At 40.8% G+C, this 21,469-nt stretch overlaps 1 protein-coding gene across 1 annotated transcript; it reads right to left on the minus strand.

The window, feature by feature from the left end:
- Positions 1-8,192: 8,192 nt before the first annotated feature.
- LOC135508849 (troponin T, fast skeletal muscle isoforms-like) lies at positions 8,193-19,269 on the minus strand (the record flags this gene model as incomplete). Its single annotated transcript, XM_064929054.1, has 11 exons — positions 8,193-8,498; positions 11,826-11,866; positions 12,432-12,522; positions 12,791-12,903; positions 13,091-13,204; positions 13,326-13,403; positions 13,644-13,760; positions 13,879-13,918; positions 14,453-14,471; positions 15,330-15,347; positions 19,035-19,269. Coding segments are annotated over 11 exons (900 nt in total), but the record flags the coding sequence as incomplete, so codon positions are not given.
- Between the last annotated feature and the right edge of the window lie 2,200 nt (positions 19,270-21,469).

A 21,469-nucleotide genomic window follows, 5' to 3' on the forward strand; every position in this document is an offset into this window, starting at 1 on the left:
CAAACTGAACAAGTGGTGCATTTCATGCGACACAGAACACAACGACGCCTCCATGCTGTGCCCTTTTGGCCCTGAGGCACAGTCATGCCTGCTGTAATGAACTGTGGCATATGAACACCACTGGGGGCACAGGTAGAGCGGGCAGCTTGGCACCGGGGCCTCCCAGTCGGAGTCGCTATCACTGTGAAAGAAAACATAAAAAATATTTGTATTGTATGAGCCTTTTATCATCACATAAAATAAACAGATATGTATTGATTGTATAGAGCAGAGGGAACAGTCACTAAGGTGTTCCATTCAACTCCGGCCATTGTTATATATATATATATACATATATACACACACACACACACACCCAAACAAACCAACACACACACAAAACAAACTACACATTTCATTGCACATTTTTTTTATTTTTTTATATATAATATATATATATTTTTATATTTCATAAAACGGCATTAGCACTTACCCGTCCAGAAGTACATTCTGTCCTTGCAGAAACAGCTCCTCAGTTCGTTTGAATCATAACACTCCAAGATTCCTCAAACAAAAAATCTGTCTCAGATTCTCACTTTTACTTTAGAGTTTGACTTCGCTTTACATGATGTATTCGCCAGCATATCTTCAATGAAATCGTTGAAACTACAACTTTCCGAAATACAGCTGCGTGTAAAAAGCCTTACAGCAACTACTCTGATCGTCAAGGCGAAAATGGAGTTGCCTGCGCGTGCGATTTACAACCAAGGAATTGTGGTCCAACTCCAAACCATTACATACTGGCGTTTACCTCAGCTCATTGGCTATCTACCCAGCTAGATTTCAAGAAGATCAGTGGTCATTGGGCAGAAATATAGTCAATCAATGAAGCTTCGCTAAAATTATTGGTGCGTCAGGTAGTCATTTATCGTTGTCTTCAAATCAGCTCACTTCGGTCAATTCTCCCTGCAAAAAAAACAATGATGTTTGACTGTGTTGCAAACATCCAGAGGAATGCACTGAAACCCACCATGACTATATAAACAATTGTTTACAGGGGCGAATCACGCCGAATGCTCCGTAAAAAATTGATAGAGATGGAATTCACTGCACAAATAGTTTACAAAATGTTTAGATTTAGGCTATAAAAATTGATTTTATCAAAGAAAACGGCACTTCATTTGATCAATGGGATACTCAGGAAGAGAAATCAGAGCAAGATATCAGAATGTAAGTCATAATTTTACCTTCAGATGTGAATGTCTAAAAACTGTCATGGTGGAAAATGTTTCTGCTCTTGATTGCTCTTCTCAAACACATGCATGGGATTTGTTCTCTGTAATAGCTATTTTAAATTGGAAAACGTAGTTTGATTACCAAGATTCTAATCTTTTGAAGGGCGTAAGACACTTGCATTTTCAAGAATGTTTAATGTTACGAAATTGTATTTTTAGTTGTCACTCTGAAATATCCCCTGATGTTGGTCCCTGTACGGGGATCGCAGCCATAACAGGTTTTAAAGACTTATACATTTCAAAAACATGGAGAAAGCAAAAAAGCTGTGCAACATAATGTAATTGCGTTCTGAAAATATTTTACAGAAGAAAAAAAATCTAGCCGCATGCATCACTCACTATAGAATGTAATCAATGTGTAGGTCAGTTTGTTATATCTGGAGTACTTCTCCTGTCTTATCCGGTGTCCTGTGTGAATTTAAGTATGCTCTCTCTAATTCTTTCTTTCTTTCTCTCTTTCTCTCTTTCTTTCTCTCAGAGGACCTGAGCCCTAGGACCATGCCTCCGGACTACCTGGCATGATGACTCCTTGCTGTCCCCAGTCCACCTGGCCGTGCTGCTGCTCCAGTTTCAACTGTTCTGCCTGCGGCTATGGAATCCTGACCTGTTCACTGGACGTGCTACCTGCCCCAGACCTATTATTTGACCATGCTGATAATTTATGAACATTTGAACATCTTGGCCATGTTCTGTTATAATCTCCACCCGGCACAGCCAGAAGAGGACTGGCCACCCCTCATAGCCTAGTTCCTCTCTAGGTTTCTTCCTAGGTTTTGGCCTTTCTAGGGAGTTTTTCCTAGCCAACGTGCTTCAACACCTGCTTTGCTTGCTGTTTGGGGTTGTAGGCTGGGTTTCTGTACTGCACTTTGAGATATCAGCTGATGTACGTAGGACTATATAAATACATTTGATTTAGATTTGATCAACCCGTACGGCATGAAGAGATACTCATAATGCCCTGAGTTCGTACTGAACGCTGTCTTCCACTCAGATACGCACCAGGTTATAAGCGCTCCTGAGATCTAGTTTGGTGAAGAAGCGCGCCCCGTGCATTGACTCCATCGCAGTGGCGATAAGAGGTAGCAGGTAACTGTACCTCAAAGTGATCTGATTTAGGCCTCGGTAGTCAATACACGGGTGCAGACCTCCCTCCTACTTCACAAAAAATAAACTTGAGGAGGCGGGTGAAGTGGAGGACCGAATGTACCCCTGATGCAGGGATTCGGATACATATGTTTCCATAGCCACTGTCTCCGCCTGTGACAGGGGATACACGTGACTCCTGGGAAGTGCGGCGTCTACCAGGAGATTTATCCTCCTGTCGATGGGGTGGTAATTGAGTAGCCTTCTTTTTGGAGAAGGCGAGAGCCAAATCGGCATATTCGGGGGGAAATGCGCACGGTGGAGACTTGGTCTGGACTTTCCACCGTAGTTGTGACGGAAATCCCTAGACATCTGCCTGAGCTCTCTCGCGACCACCCCGTGAGAGCCCTCTGTTGCCATGAAATGGTGGGGTCATGACGAGCTAACCAGGGAAGGCCTAGTACCATGGGAAACACAGGAGAGTCAATGAGGAAGAAACTGTTTCTCTCCTTATGACCCCCTGCGTCACGATGCCCAGGGGAATGGTAGCCTCCCTAATCAACCCAGACCCTAATAGTCGACTGTCCAGAGCGTCAACTGGGAAAGGCCTAACCACTGGAATAAAGGGATCCCTAAACTATGGGCGAATGCTCCGTCGATAAAATTCCCAGCTGCGCCTGAATCGACGAGCTCCTTATGCTGGGAATGCGGGAAAAATTCAGGAAAGTAAACATGCACAAACAGGTGTACAATAGAGGGCTCTGGATAAGAGTGGTGCAGGCTCACCTAGGGCGACGCCAGAGTGCCCTGCCTGCTGCCTAGTTCCCTTAGGGGAACCAACCTGTCAGTGTGGTAGACGTGAAGGCAGGCGTGAAGGCCCCTCCTCCGGCCTCCCTAGGCGCAGCACCTCCCAGCTCCATAGGCACCGGAGTGGTGGTGCTGGGAGGGGGAATCCACAGAGCCCTCTCTGGATGTCCGCGGGTGACCAGCGGGTTATCCAACCGAATGGACAGGTCCACCAGCTGGTCAAAGGTGAGGGTGGTATCCCTGCAGGCCAACTCCCAACGGACATCCTCGCACAGGCTGCAGTGGTAGTGGTCGATAAGGGCCCTGTCGTTCCATCCCCCACCCAGAAAGTCAACTAAGTCTGTTTTTTTACATCCATTGTGAATGACAACAGTTCCTTTCTCAAAGTGAAAAATCTTTCCAACACTCCCCCAACACAATCACCAAGCCTCGGTGTCAAATATAACTTTGTCATGCTCTGATCTCATATTCTCGAGATTGTATTGTGAACAAGCGTGCGCGCAGTGGATGTGGTTTGATGTAGTTTACAATCAAAGTTACCTGTTGCAGTATGTCTCAGAGTTCTCTTTTGCCGCCAGTTGCTCTCAGTGTATCATACAATGCGTCCATATGCCAGAGGAGGACACATTCATAACTAGAGTGCAGAGGCCTGCTCGCCATCCCGCCATAGATATAGCCACGCAGCACGCTGAACATCCCTGTGCCGTTTCATGCTCGTGAATCGTGATACAGAACAACTTGTCTCCATAAATAGCGTCTCTCTACATGTATAGCCAACCTGGTCTCAGAGCATTTCATATCATTCTGTACGTAAATCTGAGACACTCCATATAGTTTGGATATGTTACGTTTGTTATGGTTAAATAAGACGGATGGTTACTTAAGATGAAAGCGGAGTGGTTCGTCGTGGTGGATGGGTTGGTGTATAACACTAATGTCTAGCAACCCAAAGGTTGCGAGTTTAAATATCATCATACTAAGGGAGTGTCTCATACAGAATAATACGAAATGCTCAGAGACCTGGTTGCAGCCACAAACAAAAGTCAATGCATGGGCATCTGGGCCCTCACAGCTAATGTCCATTTGGAGCGCATAAGCTGAGGAGTTTAAGATGTTCAGTCAGAGTTTCCTCTTGATTGCTAGCAATAGCATAAATTATTTGTTTAACAGTGTTATCTGACAAAGGTATTGATGTGAGTTTCTGTGCCTCCCCACACATTGTTTCCACCAAATCAATTGTGGTTGGGAATATCTAAGTCTCTGTAATAGTGTGTGGTTTCATAGAATAGCAGGCCTAGCTATTCATCATGGGAATGATTCAAGTGCAACGGTCCTGTGTGGCCTTTTCCCATTATACAGGAAGCTCTCTGTTTGAATTGTATCTTTCAGATTTAAAAAAATGTTCATTTGGATTTTTAAGGTTAACCCTACAACAATGATTTTGAGATACAAGACGTTTATATATATATATATGTTTTATCTTCAGGAGTTAGAAATTCTCCCGTGACCCCATTTTCATATCAGGCAAACCCCACATGAGGTCACGACCCCTAGTTTGGGAACCACTGGCCTACTTAAAAAAAATTTATATATATACGTATATTATTTAACCAGGTAGGCCAGTTTAGAACAAGTTCTCATTTACAACTGCAACCTGGCCAAGATAAAGCAAAGCAGTGCGACAAAAACAACAACACAGAGTTACACATAAACAAACGTACAGTCAAATAACCAATTTTGAAAATCTATGTACAGTGTCTGCAAATGTAGAACAGTAGGGAGGTAGGCAATAAATAGGCCATAAAGGTGAAATAATTACACTTTTTCATTAACACTGGAGTGATAGATGTGCAGATGATGATGTGCAAGTAGAGATACTGGGGTGCAAAAGAGCAAGAGGGTAAGTAATAATATGGGGATGAGGTCGTTGGGTGTGCTATTTACAGATCGGCTGTGTACAGATACAATGATCGATAAGCTGCTCTGACAGCTGATGCTTAAAGTTAGAGAGAGGGATATAAGACTCCAGGTTCAGTGATTTTTGCAATTCGTTCCAATCATTGGCAGCAGAGAACGAGAAGGAAAGGCGGCCAAAGCAAGTGTTGGCTTTGGGGATGACCAGTGAAATATACCTGCTGGAGCGTGTGCTATGGGGGGTGTTGCTGACCAGTGAGCTGAGATAAGGTGGGGCTTTACCTAGCAAAGACTTATAGATGACCTGGAGCCAGTGGGTTTGGCGATGAATATGTAGTGAGGGCCAGCCAACGAGAACATACAGGTCACAGTGGTGGGTAGTATATGGGGCTTTGGGGACAAAACGGATGGCACTGTGATAGACTACATCCAGTTTGCTGAATAGAGTGTTGGAGGCTATTTTGTAGATGACATCGCCGAAGTCAAGGATCGTTAGGATAGTCAGTTTTACAAAAGTATGTTTGGCAGCATGAGTGAAGGAGGCTTTGTTGCGAAATAGGAAGCCGATTCTAGATTAAATTAGATTAAATTCTAGAAAAAATAACTACAGCGACAGTGAGAGACTAGGCCTACTCGAAAGAATAGATAGACTACACAAAGACCTACCACTTTCAAAGACTGTGGCTACTTCAAAGTTATTTGTTCAGTTCAGTTTGCTGATTCTTGTACTGGTCTATAGCCTAGATTTGATCCTCGGCACTGTAGGCAGCCATGTTCCCTCCAAAATACATATTTTTCAAGAAGACACGTGATGTATTACACCTGGTAAACTGGGCAGCTAGGTCTGTGGACACATGCATTGCTACCTTCTGTTGTGCTTTGTCACTTCATAGTATTGACATAGGCTAGGCCAGTGGTTTCCAACCTGTTGTCTGGCCTACTGCAGGAGGTCTGCGGTTATTTAAACAAATATATATTATAAGATTTTTGTAAAGATTTCGATCACACATTATTTGGATAGTTCGGATAGTCCAGTTCTACAGATAGTCATACTACTAATAACAAACTATCTATTGACAAGCAAATGCTTGCTAAGGTTACGGGTTAGGCGTAGGTTTAGAATAAGGGTTAAATTTAGGTTATAGGGTTAAGTTTAGGGTTAGGTTAAGGTTAGGATAAGGGTTGAGGTTCGGGTTAGAGTTAGGGTTAGTAGATAGTTAGTTGAAATGTTACTGATAGAGCATCTACAGATTGACTATCCAAATAAATTGTTACCAAGATTTATTTAAAAAATATTTCTCACAAAAATAATAACAGTTGGGAGTATTAGGCCTGATGGTATGGTATGCGATTTTACATTACTTTTCACAAAGCAATTTGTTTATAATCATAATAATACGCATTTAATTTGTCACATTCATGGCTGAAATTTACAAAATTTGACTGCCAAGATATTTTATGTGTAAAAGTGCAGTGCTTTAAAAAAAATATATTTCCACACTATGAGATAAAAAATAACGAAATTAGATCTAAATTGAAATAACACATAACAGAAAATGATGATAATGTCCTTTTCACCAGAAGCGGGCGTGCGGAGAAAGCAGAGCAAGGCTGGTGTAAAGGATGGATCGGGCAGAGTAGCGACTGTATGCTAGCAGGATAGTCCATATCTCCAATCATCTTTGCTTTTAGCGATGTTGTGTTTCCATAAGATCTAATTTAGCATACAAATGAGCTAGAAAAAAGTGAATAATGAAAACATTTTTATTGTTTTGTGTGACTACATCGCCAGCAAAAAAAATGCAAAAATAGAGACATTCTAATTGAGCGAGGCGTCAAAGCGGACAACACCCCCACCCCTGGCTTCAGTTGGGTCATAATTCAAAACAATGCATTCTAAAATAAATCACAAACACACTCGCCTTTTGTGAGTTTAGGCCATAACAGCTGTTTGAAAAACTTATGCCGGCATTTCAGCCTGTTCAGGTCGGATGGAATTTTTGGCCCACATCATGACGTCACAATGTGATTAGATTACAATAGACCAATGACTGTTCATCTGGGTAAGGATGTGTAATCTAGACCATCCTATCAGCTAATTAGGGTTGTTTATTACATCAATATCTTCAAATTGTTTCCTATCGCCCACATGATCAGACTGAACATTTCAAGGGCGATAGGAGGCTAAGGAAAATAAATGATAAAAAAATACATGTTGAAGTTATTTTAATTAAATAAACACACAGTGATTTATTAGACATCTTTTAAAAATAAAATTACAAAGACTGCATGTGCCTTAAAAATATTATGCCATTCTGCAAATTGTAAGAACCAACGCTGATGATGAGAAGCAGGTACGGAGAGTTGAACATTTAATTTAGCACAGACATGGAACAGGACAGGAACAGCATCAGAACCGGGTAATACAAAGACATATTAAAGCTGAAGCGGGGAATAGAGCTTGGGAACAGACAGATATAGGGGAGGAAATAACATAAGTGATTGAGTCCAGGTGAGTGCAATGAGTCGCTGATGTGCGTGACGAGGGAAGCAGGTGTGCGTAATGATGGTGGCAGGAGTACGTGAGGCTGGGCAGCCTGGCACCCTCGAGTGCCAGGGAGAGAGAGGAGCAGGCGTGGCACAAATGGTGGTCCTAGATATTTTGATAGTGATTTGGTTGTCCCCCGCAACGGAAAAGGTTTGGAATGGCTGTGCTACGCTACTGTAGTGAACCACTTACGTTACTGTCTGTTACACACCAGAACATTTCAGTCTAGGTTACAATCTAACTCAATCTAATTGTGATGGCAATTCAAATGCTTACATTTTTCCTCAAAATGGGACAGAACACCTCATTTGGATGACTCTGATATTCAGTGTTTGTGATGTAATGGTATGTTGAAGAAATCTTAATTATAATGCAATAATTATTCTGCTCTAACATAGGCATAAATCATTCCACAAGCTAATCTTGGTCTATTTTTGCAAACACAACAACATTATGCCTCTTATTAGAGTGGATATAATTATTAATATGAACAAATTGCTTTAAAATTACACTGCAAAATATATATATATATTTTTTGAGGGTTTGGTTAATAACAGATCTACAGACAAGGTGAAGAGTCACACTTTATTTACAAAAATACTGAGAACCAAACAGTCCAGGGAGAGAAAGCGTGAGGGATAATTCCTACAACAGCAGCTAATGGCTCCGTTCTACGTCTGTAGTCCGTAGCACATCTTTTGTGAATATGCAAACATTAAGACATAGTGTTAGTTGTGTCCGAGCCATGATCTTAGCGTAAGTGTGTGTTGTTGCTGCATTATGCTCGTGTCCGGTTGTATGGTGGCAGTCTGGGCTCCAAGCAGCAGAACGGTACCGTTTACTTTCTGCGGACCGTTTTACCCTTCTTGGAGCTGTAAAACGTCACAAAGACAGAGAAACAGAGTGAGACATCCCATGAAGAGACAATCAATGCACATGTTCATCTATTAATAAAGACTTACATTGACTTTAAGTTACTGAATTTACTTCCAAATTACTTTAGATATGGATGCAAATGTGTGAGTTATGCTGTTCTAATGTTAATATTGGTCTAACTAACAATCATCAATCACAAAAGACCACTCAAAACAAGTCATGGAGTTGTCATGCTTATCCTTTTCGACATACCATGCAGCACTTACCATGGAATGGAGTTGATGATGGAATGAATGAAAGCAAAGGAAATATAACATGATTCTCTCACTGACCCGGGTGTTCTATCCCACTGTGCTCGTGAGGATTCATGGAGTATTTTCTGTCCTTATGGAGGAAATTATCTCTTTTCGCATCCTATGGCTATCAAGCTAACAGCCGGTCCTTGGTGGCAGTAAAACACATGATAGCTTCGAGAAATTAGAATGCGACACTGAGAGAGCAAAGAAACAGCAGTCCAAAGCTCAACGTTGAAAGCACACGATTTAGTAATTGGACAGGCATTTCTTTGACTTCACAATGAAGAAATGTGAAGTTACCTCAGGATCAGATTTGATTCTTTCATATATTTTCTTTGCTTTTGAAACATTTGACAGTGTGACAATACCCACAACGTAAACACATGAATTAAAGAGAACCAGAGCCTTATACAGTACATTTGGAAATTATTCAGATCCCTTGACTATTTCCATATTTTGTTACTTTACAGCCTTATTTGAAAATTAAATAAATGTTTTCCTCATCAAGCTACACACAATACCCCATAATGACAAAGCGAAAATCTATACAAAATCTAAAACAGAAATACCTCATTTACATAAGTATTCAGACCCTTTGCTATGAGACTCTAAATTGAGCTGTGGTGCATCCTGTTACCATTGATCATCCTAGAGATGTTTCTACAACTTGAATGGAGTCCACCTGTGGTAAATTCAATTGACTGGACATGATTTGGAAAGGCCCGCACCTGTCTACATAAGGTCCCACAGTTGACAGTGCATGTCAGAGCAAAAACCAAGCCACGTGGTCGAAGGAATTGTCCATAGAGCTCCGAGACAGGATTGTGTCGAGTCACAGATCTGGGGAAGGGTACCAATAAATATATATCTGCAGCATTGAAGATCCCCAAGAACAGTGGGCTCCATCATTCTTAAATGGAAGAAGTTTACAACCACCAAGACTCTTCCTAGAGCTGGCCGCCCGGGCAAACAGAGCAATAGGGGTTAGAAGGGCCTTGGTCAGGGAGGTGACCAAAAACCTGATGGTCTCTTTACCAGAACCCCAGAGTTCCTCTGTGGAGATGGGAGAACCTTCCAGAAGGACAACCATCTCTGCAGCACTCAATCCAATCAGGCCTTTATGGTAGAGTGGCCAGACTGGAGCCACTCCTCAGTAAAAGGTACATGACAGCCCACTCGGAGTTTGCCAAAAGGCACCTAAAGACTCTCAGATCATGAGTAACAAGATTCTCTGTTCTAATGAAACCAAGATTTAACTCTTTGGCCTGAATGCCAAGCGTCACCTCTGGAGGAAACCTGGCACCATCCCTACGGTGAAGCACTGGTGGCAGTATCATGCTGTGGAGATGTTTTTCAGCGGCAGGGACTGGGAGACTAGTCAGGATCGAACGGAGAAAAGTACAGAGAGATCCTTGATGAAAACTTGCTCTAGAGCACTCAGGACCTCAGACTGGGGTGAAGGTTTATCTTCCAACAGGACAATGACACTAAGCACACAGCCCAGACAATGCAGGAGTGGCTTCGGGACAAGTCTCTGAATGTCCTTGAGTGGCCCGGACTTGAACCCGATCGAACATCTCTGGAGAGACCTAAAAGTAGCTGTGCAGCGACGCTCATCATCCAACCTGACAGAGCTTGAGACGATCTGCAGTGAAGAATGGGAGAAACTCCCAAAATACAAGTGTGCCAAGCTTGTAGCGTCATACCCAAGAAGACTCGAGTCTGTAATCGCTGCCAACGGTGCTTCAACCTAGTAAAAAGGGTCTGAGTACTTATGTAAATGCAATATTTCAGTGTTTTATTCTTAATAAAAAAACATGTTTTTTCTTTGCCATTATGGGATATTGTGTGAACTATTTAATCAATTTTAGTATAAGGCTGTAACCTAACAAAATGGTGAAAAGGTCAAGGGGTCTGAATAGATTTCAAATGCTCTGTATATTCCAAAAAATAAGATTTGAGACTTACATTACTTACATTACAGCTCAGGAACGTGATACACGAGAACTTGGCTTTCTTTGTTGAACCTGGTTGTAGGTCTACATCCTTTGTTATTTGGATTGTCAGTGTCTACTGTATATGTGTTTTGCCAAAGGTATAAGAGTTTTTATGTCCAAAGGGCCAAGAGTACTAAATAAGTAATGTCATAGCAAATTCAGAATGAATGGCTGGCTATGTTTGCCAATACAGTAACATGAATGTCAATCTTGTTCTATAGCAAACTGGTTTCTTCTGTCAGATAGTGAAGGGAGAGATTAACTCAATAGCATTTCATCTCATTGGTGGATTCTAAACTGTAATGTTTTTCAGCCATAAACTGACATAAACTGTCCTGAACAGTTTTGGCAGAAAGATATAGGGGTGGAAGCTACATTACTTCCTGTTTCTGTAACAGGTCAATGCAGTTCCTGGGAGTGATGACCTGGAAATGACACATTTTTAACAGCGCATTTTACAGGAGACAGACTGAATAACTGACTGCGTGTGTCAGTATTGACTCCCCAAATTGCCAAGGATAGAGAGTCGAGGGGAGGAGGACATGTTAGAAACGATTAGCCAGACACTACCACTACTGAGTTTCTGTCACTTTCTTTCAGTGGGAATGAAATCCAGACTGAATCACTTACCTGTGAATCACACCATTTCTTCAGAATTGACTAGTGACTGGCTTTTAGCTCAGCAGTTCCCTATGGGTCTATGATTGGGTCTCAGTCTATTGTGCTTGCACATAGACACACTCTATTACCTCTGGAATGTTTCGGAATGACATGGTACAGTATGCCATGTGTCATAACCTGTCTGTAACATGGCGCGTTCAACCCGAATGAGTGGAATATAATTAATATTCATTCAGATTTAATTTGGTGTCTTCTCTTGTCTTCTCGACCCACCGTGGAACCGTCTGCTCTGTTTCAGTCGCCTCTGTGTTAAGTTTCACATGCAACTTTCTCATTAAGTTTCAGACCATGCACCGCAGTGGCGCGGCAGAGCCCCCCTGAGCTGTGACAACTGTCCAGCTCTACTTACAATTTACTCAGCTCCTCCACTCTCTTACGCAGGGTTGTGACCTGGAGGAGATATCAAAGCAGAGTTGTGTTCATATCTGAGAGGCCGTGTGGCTGAGGCCACCAAGCGGATGGTGAGACTTGGTGGCCCGCTGTCACCCTTGATTTTACTCGGGTAAGACTTGGAATTTTCCAGGGTATCTAAAAAATATCTTATATGACCCATGTCTGTAAAAACCTAAGGAAAAAAACTGATCATGTGGTGACAGCTAGACGTTTTATCAGGTCACGGTCAATAACAGTACCGTCCATACTGCCATGGGGGAATGAGGTCGGGTACAAAGGCATATGCTCTAAGAACGGAGCCAGTCATATTATCAGCTGAGCTCTTGATTAGAGCGAGTAAAATTAAAAGATTACGTTGTTTAATTTAATGTGTCTTTAAAATATATCATAACTTCAACAGTCCACAATTCTTTCAGATGTGCATATTGCTGTATGTATGTATGTATGTATGTATGTATGTATGTATGTATGTATGTATGTATGTATGTATGTATGTATGGTGGATTCTGGGATAACTTATAGTATATTTCTCTTTTCTTTAACCAGGACATCGGATACATACCTCATACTTCTGCCTCTTCAGCCTCTCGATGTGGTCAAACTTCTCAGACTCCAGTGTCTGCATCCATTCATGCAGCTCCTTTGCCTTCTCCCTAGAGCAGAGCAAGTAAGATGACTCTGTGAGTTCAAACTCTCTGTGGAGATTCCATATTTACACCATGAGGCTGAATACTTGATTCTGATTGGCTGAAGGTTGTTCTTAAAGTGCATTCATTTCAGATAACGAGAGACAGTTGCAAAAGCTATTGTACTTGTACCTGACTTTTCCTGCTGTAGGCCTGATTCTCCTCGCCAAAACAAACCACCACACACAACGTACGGTACATAAAGCCCAAGTCTGTTACTTGAACTGCTTCTTACTTCAGTTTCTCTTCATTCAGATGGTCGATGTTCAGGGCCTTGCGTCTGCCTGCCAGGATCTTCTTCTTCTTCTCTCTCTCAGTTTCCTTCTTCCCACCCCTCTTTGAGTCAGCCTGTTACAAGTGAATGGCAGTGGTTACAAGGGGCAAGTCCATCGGTCACACATGTAAACACACAACTCATTGTTTCGTTTTTCTGTTGTTTTTTTCCTTCTGAATTACATGTTGTATACAAGTAAGTGATATTTTTTTCTATTCATAACGTTATGGTTCTGTGAAGACTGGCTGGTCGCTAGGTCACCTTCTGCAGATGGCTGCTGTAGTTGGAGCCCATGCTGGACAGGGCAGACTTCTTCTTTGCGTCCTCATCAGCCTTCTTCTTGGCATCTGCTTCCTCCCTCTTCAGCCTCTCCTCCTGTATTAGAGATCACAGCACAGAGTCAGTGTGTTGTAGTTGTCGGTCCCATGTTGACAGAACGCCGATCGTTGAAGAAAGCCCGGAGGGGTCGATGGTGGAACTGGTGGAGGACACAAACCTCACGCCTCGCCGCGCGCTCCTTCTCCTTCTCGCTACGGATCCTGTTCTGCTCGGCCCTCTCAGCCCTACGCTTCTCCTGCAGACGGACACACAGATACACATGGTTGGTTGTATTACCTTTGGTCACCAATGGGCATTGCAGTGTCTTATCATTTTGTCATGGTTGTATTCACCAGGAACTAAATGTAAGCAAGCAGGAGTGAACTACCTGAACTTGTCCAATAAGAAAACCTTGATTTTATTTACGACCTTGTATTCATTTTCAAATTTGACCCATGTGCATGCAGAGTGATGCCATTTACTCATTCTTACTCACAATTCTTTCTTTGAGTGCGATGAGCTCTTCCTCCTCCTTCTTTCTGTGCTCAAAGTGAGCATCTATCAGGGCCTGCAGCTCAACAAGATCCTTGTTCTGACGCTTTTTCTGAATGTCCTGTAAGGTTAGGAAGTAGAGCCATGTGTTCAGTACATGTCGTCAACTCTGACATTAGCCCTGGTATTATCCAGGCCAGCTGTCTCCAGATGGTCATGATGTGTGCAGGGCTACTTACGTCAAAGTCCACTTTATCGCCATCAGGAATCTTTGGTACCCTGAGAAGTGTCAATATAAAAATACAGTGAATCTATGGGTAGTAAAATAATGAAAAACAAATAACGTTTATTTTTTTACGCACGTAATAAAAAAGGGATAATGTTAGGGATAATGCGACACTGTAAGACAGCAGAGAACTGAAATTGAATTTCAGTTATTTTTTTATAATTTTTTTTACCGTCACTGTTTTGTTTTCTGTTTGCTTTTGTTATGTTTTATGTCATCTTGTTTGTAATGAAATATATCTACATGTTTACAAATTGATGTGATGTTGACCTGAAATAAGGACAATGAAATAATAACACAATATATATCTTGAAAAAAAATAAAGAAAAATTCATATTTGATGCATTAGGCCTATATAGAATAAGGCAGCTGAAGGTTTTGACTACCACAGTTAAGAATGTAGTATTTTGTTTTATGAGAGATTGAAATGGAAATGGAAATATGAAGGCAGCCATTTCTGTGTAGTAATCATACACATCTAGAAATGTGTACCGACAAATGAGGGGTTACATGAAATGATGACTTACTTGAACTGTGGCTTTTGGGCTGTATATTAAGAAATGAAGAGGAGGACAAGTACATGTTATTGGGTTAGATATGTACAAATCAGCATAAAGCAAATGAGTAATTACCAGGCAAAAAAAAAGATTCAGGCATTACTTGAATGAATATTTGATTTGTTTCTACATTAAATGGAGAGAAAAAAATCTGTGGTAGATATTCCAAAAATGCCTGGCTTTCAATTTGAGGTGGTGGATGTTTGTTAGTGCTATGAAAATCAGCAGAGAAACATTGAAGAATGTGAACATGTGTTATGTGTGCTTGATTTATTTCTGAAGTGTGATCTTATTTCAGAATAATTGACGTCTACTTATATTACAGGAAAATATTCGAATGAAAAATATTACTGCTGAAAGGACAAGCAAAGTGTTTAACTTTAAAAGAGAAACGTTCTAACTGTGTCATGTTTGTCGTTTGACCCGCACACCATTTTCACAAGCAAGACAACACAGATTTCATTGTTAGAAGAGCATGTTCTTTCTCTTGTTATGGGTTTGGTACATGCCGTGCTAATCGTGAGTGGGCATAGCAGGGAGGGTTGAACAGTGAGGTCACTGCGCGGTTAAGCAAATGTTAGCATTTCATATTCTTCCATCCTTTTTCTTATTTCTTTCCCAAAATACACCATTTAAAAAAATTGATTTGATTAACTGATGTGTAGTTTTCCTTTGTCCTACCAGTCAGCCAATTTCACAGTAATTCTAGATCTGACAAACAGTTATGACAGAGCAGACATTCCCCCAATACAGCGAGACCTCAGACCTGGGACATGGACAATATATACATACGCATTCCTATATACCAACCAGCGTGACACAGATAATTCATCTTTAATCAACATACCTTCCTCTTCAACGACCTCTGCATGCAGCAAGCAATGAAAATGAAAGCAAAATAAACAGCGTTAGCAATGGCAACATGGGCTGACTAGTAAGCCATAGGCTGCAGACTCTACCTAAGCTTCGGCATTTGCGTCATCTCATTTTAATATTTCAAAATGGAAATGATACTTTTGTTGGGCTAAGCACTACGATTTACTTGTGCGTGACACTTCAGCAGTTTGTGGAAGTACAATAATGAATTTGTTAACGTGTCTCACACAAAAGCGCCTCAAAGTATTGTTCAGTTTAAAACTAGAATCCTTCGTCGAGACTAAAACAAAGCGGCACCCAGCCTCTGTTTTGGTAAAAGCTGAGGGATGGCCCTGGAGAAATGTAACCACTCTCAGATTCATAGACAGTGCTATTGATGCAACGACTGACCATTCATGGTATAAAAATGACAGTTTTAAACATGTTTTGAAGCTATACCATCTCTTTACATTTACATTGTTTACACACATTGGAGTAAAACAAGCTAATATTTTGGGTTCTGATGAGGTACAACAGTTGAACTAAGCTCATGAGGCATTTATAAGTTATATTCTTCAAGAATCAATGGGTATACACTGAGTATACAAAAAATAAGGAACACCTTTTGACATGTCATCAAAAGCGTTCCACAGGGATGCTGGCCCATGTTGATTCCAATGCTGGCCCATGTTGATTCCAATGCTGGCCCATGTTGATTCCAATGCTGGCCCATGTTGATTCCAATACTGGCCCATGTTGATTCCAATGCTGGCCCATGTTGATTCCAATGCTTCCCACAATTGTGTCAAGTTGGCTGGATGTCCTTTGGATGGTGGACCATTCTTGATATACACGGGAAAGTGTTGAGAGTGAAAAACCCAGCAGCCTTGCAGTTCTTGACACAAACCGGTGCATCTGGCACCTACTACCATACCCCTTTCAAAGGCACTTAAATATTATCTCTTGCCCATTCACCCTCTGAATGGCACCCATACACAATCCATGTCTCAATTGTCTCAAGGCTTAGAAAAATCCTTCTTTAACCTGTCTCCTCCCTTTTATCTACACAAATTGAAGTGGATTTAACAAGTGACATCAATAAGAGACCATAGCTTTCACCTGGATTCACCTGGTCAGTCTGTAATGGAAAGAGCAGGTGTTCTTAATGTTTTGTACACTCAGTGTATATCATTAATTTATACCTCCAAAATATGTAGCAACTACGGTTTCTAACTTTAAGAAGGGACTGTCACAACAAACACATGTTCAGAGTGCATCTACAGTGTAATCAGGATTATGTCTGTTCAGGCTCATAGTAGAAGCACAGAGGTGTTTTTGCTCCTTTTAGAGTAATGGGAATAAAGAGTGCAAGATATCCACTATATTTTGATACACTGATGTTGACTAATTATAGCTTATAGTTGAAAGTCTAATGCATATATATAATTGTATTCTATATACTCAAAAAACGCTGGGTTGTTTGGTTGACACAACTGCTTGGTTGCAGGCATTTGGTCACTTAGTTTTGCTGTTTTCTTTAAAAAGAGCAAGGTTGGATTGTTGTTGCTGGGTTATTGAGAGACAATGCCTTCAGAAAGTTTTCAAACCCTGTGACTTATTCCACATTTTGTGTTACAGCCTGAATTCAAAATTTAAAAAAATTAATTAACTTGATGTTAATTCAGAAACATTCACTGTCTTCTTGGAAAAACAACTCCATTGTAGATTTGACCTTGTGTTTTAGTTTATTGTCCTGCTGAATTAATCTTCCAGTGTCTGGTGGAAAGCAGACTGAACCAGGTTTTCCTCTAGGATTTTGCCTGTGCTTAGCTCCGTCCCGTTTCTTTTTATCCTGAAAAACTCCTCAGTCCTTAACGATTATAAGCATACCCAAAACATGATGCAGCTACAACTATGCTTGAAAATATGGATAGTGGTACTCGGTAATGGGTTGTATTGGATTTGTCCCAAACAAATAACTTTGCATTCAGGGCAAAAAGTTAATTGCTTTGCTACATATTTTGCAGTATTAATTTAGTGCAAACTGTATGCCTGTTTTGGAAAACATTTATTCTATACTGGCTTCCTTCTTTTCACTCTGTCAATTAGGTTAGTATTGTGGAGTAACTACAATGTTGTTGATCCATCCTCAGTCTTCTCCTATCACAGCCATTAAACTCTGTAACTATTTTAGTCATCATTGACCTCATGGTGAAATCCCTGAAAGGTTTCCTTCCTCTCCGGCAACTGAAATAGCAAGGACGTCTTTATCTTTGTAGTGTCTGGGTGTATTGATACACCATCCAAAGTATAATTAACCTCTTCACCATGCTCAAAAGGATAACCAATGTCTGATTTTTAATTTTTTTTACCCATTTACCAATAGGTACACTTCTTTGCAAGCCATTGGAAAACCTCCTTGGTCTTTGTAGTTGAATCTGTGTTTTAAAACCACTGCTTGACTGAGGGACTTTACAGATAATTGTATGTGTGGGGTACAGAGATGAGGTAGTCACTCAAAAATAATGTTGAACACTATTATTGCACACAGAGAGAGTCCATATTATGTGACTTGTTAAGCAAATTATTACTCCTGAACTTATTTAGGCTTGCCCTAACAAAGGGGTTGAATACTAATTAACATTTCATCTTTTCATTTTTTATTACTTTAGAATTTTTTTGAAAAACACAATTACACTTTGAATTATGGGGTATTGTGTCTAGGCCAGTGACAAAAAAAAATCTCAATTTGGTCCATTTTAAATTCAGGCAGTAACACAACAAAATCTGGAAAAAGTTGAGTGGTGTGTATACTTTCTGAAAGCACTGTATGACCCAGTGGTTCAGAAGGGTTTAGAAGCGTACTTCAGTAGGGGCGTGGCGTACAGCTTTTTTTTTGCCAACCATGAGAGTACAAGTAATTCCTGTTAATCTGTTCTGTTGTATAGTTATCACATGTTAAGGTTGAACATTGACACGATGAACAGGAATGAGATGTACTCTCACGGGTGACCAATAAGAGCTGTCTGAATATTCACAGCCATAATAAGCCACACCTCCTGAAAATAATTGAAGGATTACATACAATAAGACACAGCTGCTAGGTCACCCCAGCGTGAAAGTTAAAAAAAATACCCAACTGATGGTTAAATGAACCCTTGTTTGGATAACCACAACACAACATGTTGGGTTATTCACGCAACCCAACTGGCTCTGGTCAAAATAACCCATTGTGTGTTCTGTCCAATATTTACCCAGCGCTGGTTGTTAGGTTGTTTTTAATCCAGCATTTTTTTGTGTAGCAATGAGGAAGCAATTTGTCCTAGGCCTAAAAGCAGCAGGAACGGAACAGGGAAATGGGCATATTTATTAGCACATTCTAAATGAGAACATATAGCTAATAACATACAACTAATAATACAGTGCATGCATCCATTGTCTTGGCCAGCTATGAAGGGAAGGTACTACATTCAAGTAAATGTAGAACAAGAAAGTACACTAGGGATATGTATCCCATTATCGACACTAGCATACCACTTATAATAAAACATGTCCAATGTATTGGATTCTAAGGGGTATGCTACTATGGACATTGGAACACATCCCTAGCTATATTAGTCATAGGTCTGTCTGGCTGTAACAGGTGGAGCGCACTGCTGCATCTCAAAGGATGATAGAATACCCCATGCCAACATACCTTCCGCCTCTGGTTCTGGCTCAGGCTCTGCCTCTGGCTCGGGCTCTGGCTCAGGCTCTGCCTCTGGTTCTGGGGCTGCCTCTGGGGCCACTTCTACCTCTTCCTCTACCACTTCTTCTTCTACTACCTCTTCAACTACCTCTTCAACTACTTCTTCTGCTATGGCTACACAACATGCAGTGAGTAACCAGGGAGAGGAAGGTGAATGGAGAGGTTCATGAATGGAAGCATGAGAAAGATGGTGAGTTATTTAGAACAGAAGAGAGATATGGAGGTTAAAAGAGGAGATGAGTTCATGGGCGTAACCACCGGGTGGCGCTATATGAGGCAGAGAAAATAGCAAGCAGGAGAAAGAGTTCAGGGTTCAATGAATAGATCTATAGAGGGACTATTGGACAATGTGTTGATGTTTCCTACATACAGGGACCTGAAATTGACCTTGCTACTTTTCTACTATACAAACACTTCTGCCAATTACGAAGGTGTGTTTGCCGACGAGGTATCTTCTAATTTGGTATAGCTAGTCTGACATGAGCCTGTAGTTTCTTACTCTGAAGGTAAATCTGTTCCGCAATGACCATATTGTATGTTCAAGTTAAAGTCTGATGAAGTGAGGTGAAGTGGTAGCATTAGCAGTATTCCGACATGCTATGAGCTACATGAAGATCGAATGAGTTGAACACACATCCTCAAGCACACTGAGGATCAAGAGCGACACAGCTGACAAATTAGTATAGATGACATGAACATTTTCATTGTCTGCGCGTCATTGTTTTTTACCTTCTCCCTCGCCTCCACGGATATAAACAACAATTTCGGAGAAAGAAAGGAGTAAAACAATAGTGTTACCAAAAGAAAACGCCTGCATCCAATATATCAGTATATAATATAATATTTACTATATATATTATACACTGTAAATATGGGATCAGTAGGGATCAGTTGTATGCATACACAATACTGTCCTCCATAGCTGATCAATTGGCAGTTCACAAAGTGCTGTTAAATCAGGTCTCTTGGGAAGACTTTTGAGCAGACAAAACATTTCAAGGCCTGATAGTTTAATAGGATTGATTTATAGCCATAAAGAGGAGATATGCATTTTTACTCAGACAGAATGTGTACAAACTAGGAGGACAGTATAACTGTAAAAGGTCTAGAGAGTTGCAGGGACCTGTTGCTAACAGACGAGTGGATGGATGTGCTCTGACATTTAGAAAATCATTTAAAGGAATGTGTTAATTCATTTAAATGCATCATGCTCAATTTAGTCAATGGCCTGTTATCAACATTGGCCCCTGAAACCATTCATCAATAAGTCATGACTAAGTCATGGCTTTCTCTACATGTTGTGCTACAGAGGGCAGTTTTGAACACAACTTGAAACCTAAGGAATCCAGCCAGGTTTCTCCATTGCGTTTAACTATTCTACATTGAGGATTGAAATCAGTTAGGCATTGGTTAACAAAACATACAGAATGTTTCAGCATGCAATTGAACAGTTACCCATTTAAAATGACTATGATCATGGAAAGATACAATAAAGATACAGGGCAATAACATAGTAATAATGTAACTTACCCTCGCTGTGAAAGGATAGAAAAAGGATAGAAAAAGATATTGCAAGTTTAGTCAGGCAGTCAAAAACAACTCACCAAAATGAACTCTGGATGAGGTAATCATGAGGATGCAAAATAATGCTGCAAATACTTACACTTCCTCTGTGTCAGACATGGTGACAGTGGACTTTGCACCTGAGGTACGAGGTACAAGGGAAGAAAGAGAGACACTTTCACTAAGACGCCAAGGAGGCAACAGCATTATTTATAGCATGGGGTTATGATGGATGCCAGACTGTAAAATGTCTTCTCCCATTACCAGAACCCAACTCTAATGGGGGAACATTTTGCCGACATTTTTGAATAAATTATGGTACAGAAAAATTAGCTGAATTTGTAAAGGGATTGCTTTTGAATCGACCAAGCTCTAAATCCGCACATTTTTATATCTGTTTTCTAATTAGTGTTAGGAAAATATACTGAAATTCAACAAGCTGCCAATTCTGCTTCTCAGACAATAAATGAGAAGGTACCCATGCAAATATTCATGGCCTTTTTCTTTTTACCTCCTTCCCTCCCACCTCCCCCCCCCCCCCCTCCCTTCCCATGTTCCATGAGACCACAGGTCAATGTGAAGGTCAAAATCTAAGGTCTTCAAGTTAACTTAATATCTTGGTCAAATTCCATGCCTCAACATAGGTGCTAGAATATATGCATCTTTAGAAACATGACGATCTAACTCTTTATCAACATTTTAAAGGGATTCGGTCCCTTCTAGACCAATTTAGTAAGCCATGGCTAGCCTTTTGCTTCTGATTTAGTTTGTTTTGCAACTTAATGTTATCTTGTCAGACAATGTATCATTCATTATCTGAT

Source organism: Oncorhynchus masou, chromosome 22 (assembly GCF_036934945.1).
Source record: "Oncorhynchus masou masou isolate Uvic2021 chromosome 22, UVic_Omas_1.1, whole genome shotgun sequence".
Lineage (NCBI taxonomy): Eukaryota > Metazoa > Chordata > Actinopteri > Salmoniformes > Salmonidae > Oncorhynchus > Oncorhynchus masou.